General features: G+C 36.6%; 1 protein-coding gene and 1 non-coding gene across 2 annotated transcripts; both read right to left on the bottom strand.

The window, feature by feature from the left end:
* Positions 1-2687: 2687 nt before the first annotated feature.
* On the bottom strand, positions 2688-2794 carry LOC125609783. Its single transcript, XR_007339928.1, has one exon. It is a non-coding gene; the product is annotated as a small nucleolar RNA R71 (small nucleolar RNA).
* Positions 2795-8681: 5887 nt separating this feature from the next.
* On the bottom strand, positions 8682-11742 carry LOC106451280 (zinc finger CCCH domain-containing protein 26-like). Its single transcript, XM_013893186.3, has 7 exons — positions 11215-11742; positions 10796-10947; positions 10661-10717; positions 10253-10369; positions 9866-10180; positions 9502-9732; positions 8682-9419 (listed from the first exon to the last, which is right to left on the bottom strand). The coding sequence occupies exons 1-7, from the start codon at positions 11276-11278 to the stop codon at positions 8919-8921; spliced, it is 1437 nt and encodes a 478-aa protein (XP_013748640.2). The 5' UTR covers positions 11279-11742; the 3' UTR covers positions 8682-8918.
* Positions 11743-14436: the final 2694 nt, after the last annotated feature.

Here is a 14436-nt window from a genome sequence, read left to right as displayed (position 1 = left end):
AAAGTTTATTTAACGTTTTTATCAAAAACTTTTATACATTTTTATATTTATAAAGTTTACAAAGTTTATTTTTATTAAAAACGTTTTATAAAATTTATTTTTTTTATTTTTTTTACAAACATTTTTAAAGCGTTAAAATTAAAAAATTTAATTTCATTATACAGTTTAATTAAAAGTATAAAACGTTTTTAAAAAAAGTTTAGTTAAAAGTTTAATAAAAAAAAAGTGCATACACGTTTTAGGGAAGTTAGAATATTACAAATATTTCTACAAAGCAAATCGACCTATACATATTTTAGAAAAGTTAGAGTATTACAAATATTTTTAGAATATTTTCTAAACTGAAGTTTTCATAATTTTCACCGATATCAAGTTTTTTTTTAATTCTTACATTGCACTTTCTACACTACGTAGAACCAAAACTAAAATATCTTAAACAGATTCTACTTCATGTAGTCATTTGAATAGTGTTTAGATTTTACATTTTTAGAATTTTAAAATACCTCATAAAAGTAGAAATTGCATTCGTAAAACAATATCTGATATCTTGCATATTTGCATTGTTTTACCCATTCATTCATAAACATTTTCATCATATAGATTAGGATTTAGACATGTTTAGGTTGCATTTTGCATACATGAGTCTCTATTAGGTACTGGAGTACCACATGAGGTTATTTGGAGCTCGAAAGAGGTGAAAAGGTGACCATTGGACGAACCGAGCATGGGAGCGACCTCCCGGAGCGACACCACGAAGTCGCTGTGTCCCACTTCTCAGAGCGACCTAGCTAGAGCGACCCCGTGAAGTCGCTCGCCATATTCATCCCGTAGGAAGCCCAGAGCGACTTGCCCAGAGCGACGCACCGAAGTCGCTCGCATCTCACACCCCTCTCGGAGCGACCTCCCAAAGCGACACTCCGAGGTCGCTCGCGTCTCTATGGCGAGACGACACGAAGCGAAGCCCGGAGCGACCTCTCAGAGCGACCCACTGAGGTCGCTCCCGAAGGCCGGAGCGACTTGTCGGAGCGACATGCCGAGGTCGCTCCACGTCTATTGTTGGGTCGATTTCTATTTTACCTAAGGGCCTTTTGGTCATTTTATTATGCACGTTTTACATTTCAAAAACCTATGTTTTAAACATCTTTTGTAGCCACCAGGCAGATTATCTTTTGATCTATTGAGAAATACACAAGAACTCTCTTGAGAAGTTCATCTCTTGGATTTTGATTTGTTATGTTCTTGTGTTCTTGTTGATTTCTTATCTATTTCTCTACATGATTAATCTGAAATCCAATATGGGTTTAAGAGGAATCATGGAGATTAGTGAGTAATCACCTTTTGAATTCATGGGTTAGGGAGATTAAGGGTGATTAGGTTAGAGCTAGGATGTTTTAGTGTAGATCATTCATATTTCCTTGCTAGTAGAGTAATCATAATGCATCTTCTGAGTTGGCCACTCAGTTGTTGATCCTTAGGCATTTCTCACCCGAAAGGTGTTCGATGAAATGCCCGAGACAACTCTCCTAGGCTTTTAGTATACTTTGCCAAAGACATTTGTTGTTAAAGGTGCTAAGATAGCTAATAGACTTGTTAGTAATGATTGCTTTCATATTATTCAACCAAAGACATTTGATGTTTGAGATATGTTAGCAAATGAGCATTCATCTAGACATAGAGCTTGCTTAGAATTGTGTCTAGGCTTAAGGTTGATAGTTTGATTGATCATTTGCCATCCTTAGTTCGATACTTGATCACCCAAGGTCTAATCCCTATGCCCATGAGTTCTCTTTTCCCTTAGTCAAGAAAGTATCATTCTGTTATTGCTTTCTAGTATTAGTAGTAGTTTAAAACTCATCTAAATCGTTGGTTGCACTTAGATTAAGTGAGTACTTGCATTCTCAGTGCTTTGATATCCCTCAGAACTGGTTCGACAATCATTTATACTACAACATTTGTCTTAGGAGCCTTGAAAACTCCTAACATCAAATTGGCGCCGTTGCCAAATTCTGAGTAGATTTAAACATTGAGATTTAGTCACTTGCTTGAGACTAAGTCATTTTTATTTTTTTTTGTTACTGATTCTCTTTCTTCACCTCCCTTTAATCTACAGGTGTATGAACTTGAGGAGCAGGGGTCCATCAAACCTAGTTCCAAGAGCTGCAGACATTAGAGCTTTAGAGAGAGAGTGTGCTAGAAAGAGAAGAGAAGAAGAGCAACAGGCTCAATTGCAGAGATTGCACACTGATATGGGGGACATACATCAGCATGATGCAGGCGTAAATGGCGCTAATAACAATGCTCCTGCTAACCAACAGCGAGCAGCTCGACCAATTGGCACTTACGACCGTCCCAACATTCATGGTCATAGATTGGGAATCCGAGCACCCGCTGTGGCAGCCAACAACTTTGAGATCAAATCAGGACTCCTCAACGTGATCGAGAACAACAAGTATCATGGCTTGGCTCTAGAGGATCCATTTGATCACTTGGATAGGTTCGACAGCTACTGCGGGTTGTCAAAAACCAATGGTGTGTCCGAAGATGCCTTAAAACTCAAGCTATTCCCTTTCTCTTTGGGGGATAAGGCACGTCAGTGGGAGAAGTCCCTACCCAGCGACTCCATCACCACTTGGGATGACTGCAAGAAAGCATTCTTGGAGAAGTTCTTCTCTACTTCAAGAACTGCTAAGCTGAGAAAAGAGATTTCCAGCTTTCAACAGAAGAACTTGGAAGGTTTCAGTGAAGCCTGGGAGAGATTCAAGGGCTACCAAGCTCAATGCCCACACCATGGTTTCTCTAAGGAGAGCTTGCTGAGCACATTCTTCCGTGGTGCTCTTCCTAAGTACAGAGCCAGACTGGATACAGCTAGCAATGGGTTTTTCTTGGGGAGAACTGAGGAGGATGCAGAAGAGCTGGTTGACAACATGGTAAAGAGTGATGCAGTCTACAGTGGAGACCACGACAGAGGCAGTAGAACAGATGATAAGCAGACGAGGAAAGAGATCAAAGCTTTGGAAGACAAGATCGACCTTCTCATTGCTGAAAAAGCCACCCAAGAGCAGCTGAAGTTTGTTGGTAACTCCAAGCAGGAAGATCCACTTGCTGTCAATGAGGTTGAGGGTTTGGAAGGTCAAGAGGAGTTGTGTTTCATTAACAACAATGGTAGCTGGTACAAAAAGGAGCCCAACTTTCAGTACAACAACTACCAACAGAAATCCTATCCAAACAACCAACAGAGTGGCTATCCGCCAAGAAACAACCAGCAAGGCAGCTATCAGCCTCAGCAAAACCCCTCGTCTGGTTCCTCTGCTCCTCAAGAGAGCAGCACTGATACCTTACTGAAACAAATCTTGGAGTCTCAGACTAGAAGTGAGAAGCATGTTGGTTATGAGTTGAAGAACCTTCATACCAAGATTGATGGGAGCTACAATGAGCTCAACAACAAATTCTCACACCTTGCTTCTACAGTCAGGAATTTAGAGAATCAGTTTGCTTCCATGAACACTCACCAGAATCGCCAGCAAGGATCTCTACCTGGAAAGTCTGACCAAAACCCCAAGGAGGCCAAAGCTATCACCCTTAGGAGTGGTAAGCAGTTACCTCCTAGAACCCTCACCAAGGATGCTGAGAAACTAGGTGAGGGGGTTGCCATCAACATAGATGATGAAGTGGTGATTGTTGATGAGAAGATCAATGACGAGATCTTGGAGAAGATAGTGGAAGCCAAAGGTAAAGGAAAGGTTGGGGAAGAGAAGAAGACAGTAAAGGATGGTGAAGTTGTAACTCCAGCAAGTGAAAGTTCTTTTGTTCCTCCTCTCTATGAATCCAAACTTCCATTCCCTGGTAGATTCAAGAAGCAGCTGCTAGAGAAGTACAAGGCTCTGTTTGAGAAGCAAATGAGTGAAGCTCAGGTTGCAATGCCCATCATCGATGCTTTCATGTTGATTCCTCAATACAGCAAGTTCCTGAAAGATGTTGTAGCTGCAAAGAAGAAGGAGATGGAAGGCATGATGATTCTTACCCATGAGTGCAGTGCCATCATCCAGAGGCTTGATGTTCCAGAGAAGTTAGAGGATCCAGGAAGCTTCACACTACCTTGTGCTCTTGGACCTATGGTATTTGAGAAATGTCTCTGCGATTTGGGAGCTAGTGTCAGCTTGATGCCTTTGTCTGTTGCAAAGAAGCTTGGATTCACTCAGTACAAGAAGTGTAGACTCTCTCTGGTGTTAGCTGATCGTTCAGTGAAGTACCCTGTGGGCATCTTAGAGGACCTCCCTGTGAAGATTGGAAGGTATGAGATACCTACAGATTTTGTGGTGCTTGAGATGGGTGAGGAGGCTCAAGACCCATTGATTCTAGGAAGACCATTCTTAGCTACAGCAGGAGCTATTGTTAATGTGAAGGAAGGCACGATTGATCTCCATTTGGGTAAAGAGAACATCCTCCACTTTGACATCAAGAGGAAAATGAGGAAACCAACTGTGTTCGGGCAAGCCTTCTACATTAAAGAGATGGACACTCCTGCTGATGAGCACCTTGAAGAGTTACCACCTGAAGACGACGAGGAGGGAGCATCTCCCTCTACTCATTCCCCATAGAAGGTAACCCACCATACTCCCCTGTATATACCATTTTATTTTTGCATATTAGTCTTCTTTTCGGTATCTCTCTCTCTACTTGACAACACAGAGACTGTGTAACTCAAGTTTGGGGGAGATACCAAGTATTTGATCATGTTTGCTTTGATGTTGTTTCATTGAGTCATGCATGGCATACCTATTTGCAATAAAAAAAAAATCAATCATTTAGTTTGCATCATTTGCATTTCTAGGAGAGTCTAGAGCATATAGGTTGCATTCACTTGCATTGGGAGCAATGATTTTAGATGCCTTGTAAAGAACACTACGTTGCACCTGAGTAGCTTTTGCACCTCTCAAAAAAGACTTGTATGTTTCGAGCCTTGAAAACTCTTCCTGAAACTTGTTGATTGCTGAAACTCAGTCTTTGAAGCCAACTACAACCTTATTTGAACTGAACGAACTTAATGCTTCTTGCTCATGGTCCCTTGTGTACTGAGTCATGGCTATACACACTTGAGTTGTCACATCCTTTATGCCAATCTTATTTTGACAAACTCTAGTGGTAGACCACTCCCAAAACCCTTCCCTCCTTTTAAGCTTTCATTGTTTGATGAGTGAGGCCTTCTTCGGAAAGTCTTACATGCACATAATGTTGAGAGTATCGGGAACGACAATGCTTGATCTTCATTCTTGCTAGATTGGGCACTCTATTGTCTAGCTATAGGTAGGGGGTGAGTGTTGTGATTATGATTTGGGAGAAATTAAAAAAAAAAGAAAAGAATAGACTCTTTGTGCTTAAGTGAATTGTTTTATTGGGATAAGTAGAGAAACCTCTAGCTCAAGTTTTGAAAAGTCTTGGCCCCCAGCCTAAAAAAAAAAAAAAAAAAAAAGAAAAAGAAAAAAAAAAAAGAAAAGAAAAGAAAAAGAAAAGAAAGAAAAGGGGGCTAGCAAAGTTGTTAGGAGCTAAGAAATGTTTTGAGGTTGTGAAAAATCCCTTGTAGATTTCAAAGAGAAAGAGCTGATGTTTTTAGAATCTTTTGGTGAGAGATGTGAGTTGGGTTTGACATTGAGAAATGATTGTGTAATTGTATGTTTGGGAAAAGGGTAGAACAATGGAGATTGAGCATTGTATGCATGAGTTGATCCCTTTCTTAGATATATTATGTGCACTGTCAAGGCTACTTGTTTCGAGAGTAAACCACCTTAAAGATCATATGTTTTGAATCTCTTGAATCACTTGAATAAAAGCCTTCCCTTACCCAACCAAATGACTTGGACCAACTGACCATTTGCAAGAATTCACCTGATGTTTTGTGCTTAATGAATGTGAGAGTTGGTTGATTTGAATGTGTGGATGCTTGATGATGAGTGTAAGAACAAAAAGAGTTAAGATAGGCCTAGAGAAGCTAGAGTGTAATAAGAGAGTGTGCTAGTTGTGTTTCTTTTGGCTATGTGCTCCCACCTTCAACCTCTCTCCCTATGAGTTCTAGAAAGTTCACTTGTGGACAAGTAAAAGAACAAGTTTGGGGGAGTTGATATCTTGCATATTTGCATTGTTTTACCCATTCATTCATAAACATTTTCATCATATAGATTAGGATTTAGACATGTTTAGGTTGCATTTTGCATACATGAGTCTCTATTAGGTACTGGAGTACCACATGAGGTTATTTGGAGCTCGAAAGAGGTGAAAAGGTGACCATTGGACGAACCGAGCATGGGAGCGACCTCCCGGAGCGACACCACGAAGTCGCTGTGTCCCACTTCTCAGAGCGACCTAGCTAGAGCGACCCCGTGAAGTCGCTCGCCATATTCATCCCGTAGGAAGCCCAGAGCGACTTGCCCAGAGCGACGCACCGAGGTCGCTCGCATCTCACACCACTCTCGGAGCGACCTCCCAAAGCGACACCCCGAGGTCGCTCGCGTCTCTATGGCGAGACGACACGAAGCGAAGCCCGGAGCGACCTCTCAGAGCGACCCACTGAGGTCGCTCCCGAAGGCCGGAGCGACTTGTCGGAGCGACATGCCGAGGTCGCTCCGCGTCTATTGTTGGGTCGATTTCTATTTTACCTAAGGGCCTTTTGGTCATTTTATTATGCACGTTTTACATTTCAAAAACCTATGTTTTAAACATCTTTTGTAGCCACCAGGCATATTATCTTTTGATCTATTGAGAAATACACAAGAACTCTCTTGAGAAGTTCATCTCTTGGATTTTGATTTGTTATGTTCTTGTGTTCTTGTTGATTTCTTATCTATTTCTCTACATGATTAATCTGAAATCCAATATGGGTTTAAGAGGAATCATGGAGATTAGTGAGTAATCACCTTTTGAATTCATGGGTTAGGGAGATTAAGGGTGATTAGGTTAGAGCTAGGATGTTTTAGTGTAGATCATTCATATTTCCTTGCTAGTAGAGTAATCATAATGCATCTTCTGAGTTGGCCACTCAGTTGTTGATCCTTAGGCATTTCTCACCCGAAAGGTGTTCGATGAAATGCCCGAGACAACTCTCCTGGGCTTTTAGTATACTTTGCCAAAGACATTTGTTGTTAAAGGTGCTAAGATAGCTAATAGACTTGTTAGTAATGATTGCTTTCATATTATTCAACCAAAGACATTTGATGTTTGAGATATGTTAGCAAATGAGCATTCATCTAGACATAGAGCTTGCTTAGAATTGTGTCTAGGCTTAAGGTTGATAGTTTGATTGATCATTTGCCATCCTTAGTTCGATACTTGATCACCCAAGGTCTAATCCCTATGCCCATGAGTTCTCTTTTCCCTTAGTCAAGAAAGTATCATTCTGTTATTGCTTTCTAGTATTAGTAGTAGTTTAAAACTCATCTAAATCATTGGTTGCACTTAGATTAAGTGAGTACTTGCATTCTCAGTGCTTTGATATCCCTCAGAACTGGTTCGACAATCATTTATACTACAACATTTGTCTTAGGAGCCTTGAAAACTCCTAACATCAATATCTAACTTTACCATTAATAGAATTTGCATTCCCAATATTTAGGAGTTTAATTAAAAGTAGATTGTTTGTTCTAAAAAATAGATGAACTTGTTTAATCTGGAATTCAATTTCTACTAACTCATTTTCTGTAGAAGACGAAATTTACTTTTAGTAGAATGTAATTAAAATTTTAATTTATCAAAATTTTTAACAAAAAAACAAATTACCAGTTTGTGCATATGAGTGTTTTATCAATTGTTTTTATTTTTTATAATGTTTTGATTCATAAAACTATTTATTTCATTAAGTTTTAGAAATGGAAAGAGTAAAAATGATAAAATAAAATGGATAAAAGCGTTTTATACCAAAGAAACAACTAGGATGTTTTTTGTTTCGTTCAGATAAATTCCCAATCAATTATTGGTTAAGTTAAACACCATCACATGACCCATAGGAGGGGCGGAGCGGAGGAGGGTCTGTGAATGCGGTAGTTGGTAAATCTCTTGAAGACTCAGCTTTCAAAATGACAGTCGGTTTTATTGATACTAGGTACGGAGCCCTGTGCAAGCGCGGGATTGTTGACAATGATTTATGTGATTTCCTATCAATCGGTGAGAGGTTGAGATTCAGAGAGAAACGGTTCCTTACGTCAAGTTAATAGGGTTGCATGAAATGTTGGCGTTGCAGTAAGAAATGAGTGAAATTACACAGATTTTTGAAACAGTTACGCAGTGGTGATGCCCATTCTGGAGGGTGGGAATACGTTGCTGCGATGGATCCCTTAAAGGGGAGATATAAGTTAGCTGGTTTTATTTTTTAGTACATGGTACCTTTTTGCTTGAATTATTGTTTTTACTTATAGTTGATTAGATGACAGTGTTTATTTTTTTATTTTTATTTTTATTTTTTGAACTGAGGCTTAAGATAGTGTTTATCCTAATGGTCAATTTCTTATCTATATAAATTTCGATGATATAAAAAGTTTTTCTCTAATTTTATCATCAAACCATTTTAGTAAGGTTAAATTTTGTTGAGAAAGATAACTTTCACTAGTTTATATAAAAATGGAATTGGAAGATAAAATGGAAAACAGAATAACAGTGAACCTGATTGGTTGAGAATCTGAAAACGTCCCTAGTAATTGATGTCAAATTTTATTTTATTAACCAATTCAAAACACTGTTCATTCCCTATTTTGTTTCAGCCGTGGCTGAACCCAAAAAGAACAAAAAAAACAGAACAAAAAATAAAACATTTTCAGGCCCTCCTTCCAAAAAATTAACAAAAAGGGCACAGAGATCTTTTGAGAGATTGTTAGATACCCGAATTGTAATGATGGTATTGATTATGAGCTCATGATAATGATCATGTATCATTATCACTTATCAGATGAGTCCTGATTTCCTGAGTTGTCTGGCTGTGAAGGATTGTCTTCCTGTTTCTTAGTCTCTGAACTTGGACTCTCTGCGCCAGAGTTGCCATTGGACAAGGCCGCTGAATCAGAGCTCCCCTGCACTTCAGACTTCTCTGTTACTTCCGTCTCTGAGGTCTCATTCTCTGTAGCAGGTTTATTACCATTGGATATAGCAGTTGAGTCAGAGCCGCTGAGTTGTGATGGGTCCTGCACTTCAGACTTGTCGTCTTGTTTCTCAGTCTCTGAGGTGTGATTCTCTGCAGCAGGTTTACTACCATTGGAGAGAGCATTTGAATCAGAGCGGCTTGGCAGATGAGTTGTAACAGGTATAGCATAAGCAGTAGGCAGAGAAGGCATGGTCAAGCCTGTACCATCGTAAGGGTTTAGTGGCATTGGGTGATCAAATTTGCAGTTTGCTCCATACTTGCAGTATCCGGAGGCAAAGTTACCACACGCTGGTTTCCCCTGAACACAGCAAAAAGCAGAATAATTAGTATTACCACGTACTTGGCAGTAGAAAACGAAGAAAGACAAGAGAACTACTCACTGATCTAGCTGGAAGAACAATAGGGTTTAGAAGATTTGGTGATGACATCCTCTCTCTCGGATGAGTGTACTTGCAATCATCTCCATATTTACAGGTTCCGGTGTTCATGAAGAACCTACATTCAGCTCTTTCAGAAACACTGTGCTGATGCGATGTCACTGCCACAGGAACTGATGCACTCGAGCTGGAGTCAAGTTGAGTTTTCACATTATAAATGGGATTATATCCAGCCTGCACCACGAAAGAAAAACAGTTCAGATTAAGACATTCTTTTGCTAAGTTGGTCTCTATGAAGGGAAGTGTCAGAGCCCTAGTATAGTATCTATCTATTTATAGTATACGAGCAAAGATATTTAAGAACTACCATGTAAGTAGACCAGCCCTGAGGAGGTGGAACCATGAAGGGCATATAGGTCTGAGGGTGAGGAACCTGAGGACGTGGCATAGCTCCTCCATAAGTTCCAGGAGGTGGCATAACTCCATATGTTGCAGGAGGCATAGACATCATCGGCAAGCCACCGGCATAAGGAAACCCAACAGAAGGAAAGTTAGACATTCCATATGTAGTAGCGTGGCTGCCATTATGAGGCTGGGGATTAGGATGAGGATGATGGAATTTGCAGGCAACTCCAAATCTACACATTCCTTTCTGCATGTAATATGGGCATGACTTCTCACCCTGGAGAGAGACAAGGAAAAATATAAAGTTTTACTCCAAAACAATGCAACTAGTGATGTAATAATCTCTGACCTGTCGCATAGGATAGCCGAGAACATTGAACAGCACGGGTCCAGCACCGTTCCTGTCTTTTGGGTGGTGATATTTACATGTTGAGCCATACTTACAGGCTCCTGTCTTCAGAAAATACTGCGGATAAAGTTGCATACAGAAGAGGCATGTGTTCGTTAAACATCTTTAGAGAAAAAAAAGGTAAAACAGTCTCCATCGTCAACTACCTTTACTTTTAACACTTTTGAATAAGCAAAGACTCAAGACATTATATATTCTATACCATAAATGCCCAATGCAGCTACCTATTATGTAACAAAAAATACTCAAGAACAACTTTAAGTACTATAGCTAATGCTACATGCAGGAAACTTGATGCATTCACTCAGAGACCAAAAAAAAGATGATAGTAACATGTAAGCAGTGCACCTCACAATCTGGCTGACCAGTCCTCTCAGGCAGGTCGTCTCTTTGATAAAAGACACCCTAAAATATTACAAACTGTAAGCTTGAAAGTAACAGAAACTGTAAGCAAGGAAGAGTCAGCAAAAAAGTATCTCTCACCTGTGGAAGATGAGAAAGAGGATGATTGTAACGGCAGGTGTTTCCGTAGCCACACTGCCCAGTTCTAAGAAAGAACTGGCAATCTCGCTCACCGGGACGATCAGGATATTGACTTGATTGCTCTTCATTAACTTCCATCCTCCTGAAGGTATCTACAAATAGCATACCACCAATAACACGAGGACATGAGCATCATATAACAAATATTTGAATACATTGTCAGAGAAGAATCCTCCACAACATATTTCTAACTTCCATAGATTTAGAAGAAAATATTCAGAATCAATGAGACTTTGAATGATCAAATAAACAAAAAGATTATATGATCTTCAAACACATTACTGGAAAAAAAAAACGTTTTCTTTATGGATCCCTAATGAAATAAAATAAAAATTGAAGATTAAGAAAACAGTAACTACCTTCAATATTCTCGGAAGATCGAATCGACCCAGTAGAGTTCTGAACCTGCTGAGTTTCAGACATGGCTCGGTATAACACAACACACAGACACAAAAGAATCAAAAACTGGTCTTTAGAGGGATAAAAACAGAGACGGATCCTCTTTTGAGTGTGTAAGAAGAGACGATGATCACAATGATTAACAACAACAAAGAGGAAAAAAAAAACTGTGATTATTAAATAAGGAAATAGATTTGTTCCTTTTTCTCTGATCAAAGATCAAACGAAGAACCAATGTTAAAAACGATCTTTTTTATTTCAGATTTATTGATTGAAAAAAAGAATCCAAAAGAGAAAATATTCCAATTAAAATGAAAAATTTTCCTTGGCGATTTCCTTTTCTTTTTCCCTAGAACTGAAAATTTCGGATCTTCCTTTCTGGTATTTGCCTTTTTTTTTTTCCTCTCTCGCAATGTTAATGTGTTTCAATGTGAAAACGATGAAAATAAAAATTGGGGATTTAAATAAATATATAAAAACACTGCTGAGTTATGGTCTTTGCCCCCTCGTGTACGGATTAATAAATTCTTCCGGTCCTTGCGAATTGACAATCTTACCCCTTCTCCATCATCAACTCGTTTACGCGTGATTTAATCTGCTGTGCCGTGGGTTGATATTGTCCGTCAGATCCGAACCTTGTGGGACCCGCGCTATTCTCTCTTTTTTTTTTTATCTTTCCGAACCTTTTATAAGTAGTTGATCAAACTTCATTTAATCAAGGGTTCCATAATTAATCAAAGAGACCCTTAATCAAATAAAATTTAAAGTGAAAGAATATAGTAAATATTATTTCAAATATATTGGATTTTTTAGTTACTACTATTTAATTATGCCTATATGTTTATCTCTGTTATGTGTTGACATATATCAATACAGTCTTTTTCATAAAAAAAAGTTCCTCTATGGGCCAGACAAAATGATAAAACTGATTTTATTTATTTACTTATTTATTTGTTATATTTTATTTACTTATTTATTTATTTGTTATATAGTCAGGTGTCAAACATTTGGGCTCCGATTGAGCGGTGCAGAATAAGCATAAAAACGTATAGATATATAATATACATATAAATTTTTGTTTACTGTTAATTACGGTACGGAACGGATCGTAACATTCGGAGTCTTACTATGCAATCATACCTAGGCTCTGACTGGTGACCTTTTCGGGAACACGAGGAACAAATAGGAAAGGAACGTATAGGAATAAAATTGCAGGAATTGGAAAGAATGCTTGTTCCTTGTCAAATTTAACCAGGAATGTTTTTGTTCTATATTTCTCTACAAAAAAAAGAATGGAGAGGAACAAAAAGAAAAAACTATTCCTTGTGAATGGTAATTTTTTTTGGGAATGATAAGTAATTCAGTGTTCCCCTCCATTCCTTGGTCACCATTCAAAGCCCTAGATTGAAAGCAGTTTATTTGCATATTTAAGTGACGGTGCTTGGATGTGTGGGGTTCTATTATTAATACTACTCTACAAATTTTCAACTATATTTATGAATTATGATAAATGAATAGTAAATGTTTTTCTTTAACTCATGAGCAATAGATTTAATATTATTGATGTATCATTAAAAGATATAGTTAATGTCAAATTAATTTGGAATGCTAAGAAGTCAGAATATCAAAGTTTTAAGTCTGTAATAATAAAAGACTTATGAAATGGAAAATAAGCATGTCAATATTATAAGATTGATATCTAAGCTCAATCTGATTTTTTTTTTAAGAGATATGGTATTAAGCTTTGACAAGCCGACCACAAACACAAATTATTACGACAATTTATTATTCACTAATTGGAGGAAATTTAAAAAAAAGAGCAGAAATGAGGCGTATATTCGTCATTTGGTGCGGAGTAGGGGGAAATGGAAACGTAAACTACACGGTATATTATTTAATCAGAACAAAGTAAAATGCTGGTTTGTATTACAAAAAGATCAGGGGAGCTTTATCAAGAATATTGTTTTTCTAACAAAAGCTATATTATTAATATATTTTTTGAGGCAATCTATATTATTAATATCTTCTGAATCAAAAAGTCTATTCGGTAAATCACAAGCTATATAAATCATAGCGAAAAGTAAATTTCAAATATATTATTCGTTAGCTAAGTCTGCTAAATCTTTTTATCAAAAGTTTTGTTATATTGGTTGTTCTATTTCGGTCTGGTTATCCAGACCATCTCAAGTTTTTTGAGTAATAGAATGGCCGTTCGATGTCCAAAAAAAAAGAATATCACATATAAAGTTGTATGTCACTATATTTTTTGTTTCGAAATATGTAAAATTTTAAATATTATAACTTACTTATATCATTATTACTGTTAATGTAAAACTAGATTTCCACCCGCACAACCGTGCGGATATATATTTTCTTATTTATATATATAGATATTTGTTTTACATAATTATTATATATTTTTAATGTTACTCACATATTTAAATGTTTGTATAATTATGTCAAATATAATAATTTTATAGTTTTCATGTTGTAAATTAAAATTATCACATATATATGTTGCTTATTATATATTTGTCTTATTGAATTTACGTTTGATTACTAAACTAAATTTTTTAATGCATGAAACAACATATATGAAAATAATTTTATATTTAATTTATTTGTAATTATGATCCGTAATTCAAATCGCTAGAGTTTTTTTAGTAATTTTTTAATGTTTATCAACTTTATATAATAAATTACTGTATATTAAAAAGTTTAAAATAAGTTAAATTTTTATACATGTATTATATAGTTTACTAATATTAACCCGTTCTACCAACATATTATATTTTTAGCATAAATATTTTATATTTATGAAAATAAAATATGTTAACTTATCAATTTAAAATAATTTTATCATATTTTGTTCAATATAATATTTTTATTTTAAAATGATAGATATTATTATAAAATTAATAAAATAGGATATAGTTTTATTCTTTTAGTAACATTTCATTACTAATTACAAAATTAGTTGAAAATATTTATATTCAATTTATGACAATTAAGATCTTATTATAATCTTTTTCAATAGATTTGTTAGAATTTTTTTTTTTTTTTAAATAAAAGATATTATGATTAAAATAGTTAAAATAATTATGTATATTAGCATTAGTGATATACATTTAATATAAAATTTAAATGATGGTCCAAATAAAAATATCACTCATCAAAAAATC

This window comes from Brassica napus, chromosome A5 (genome assembly GCF_020379485.1).
Source record: "Brassica napus cultivar Da-Ae chromosome A5, Da-Ae, whole genome shotgun sequence".
Taxonomy (NCBI): Eukaryota; Viridiplantae; Streptophyta; class Magnoliopsida; order Brassicales; family Brassicaceae; genus Brassica; species Brassica napus.
Note: the sequence above shows the minus strand (reverse complement) of the source record. Positions and strands in the feature narration are given on the sequence as shown.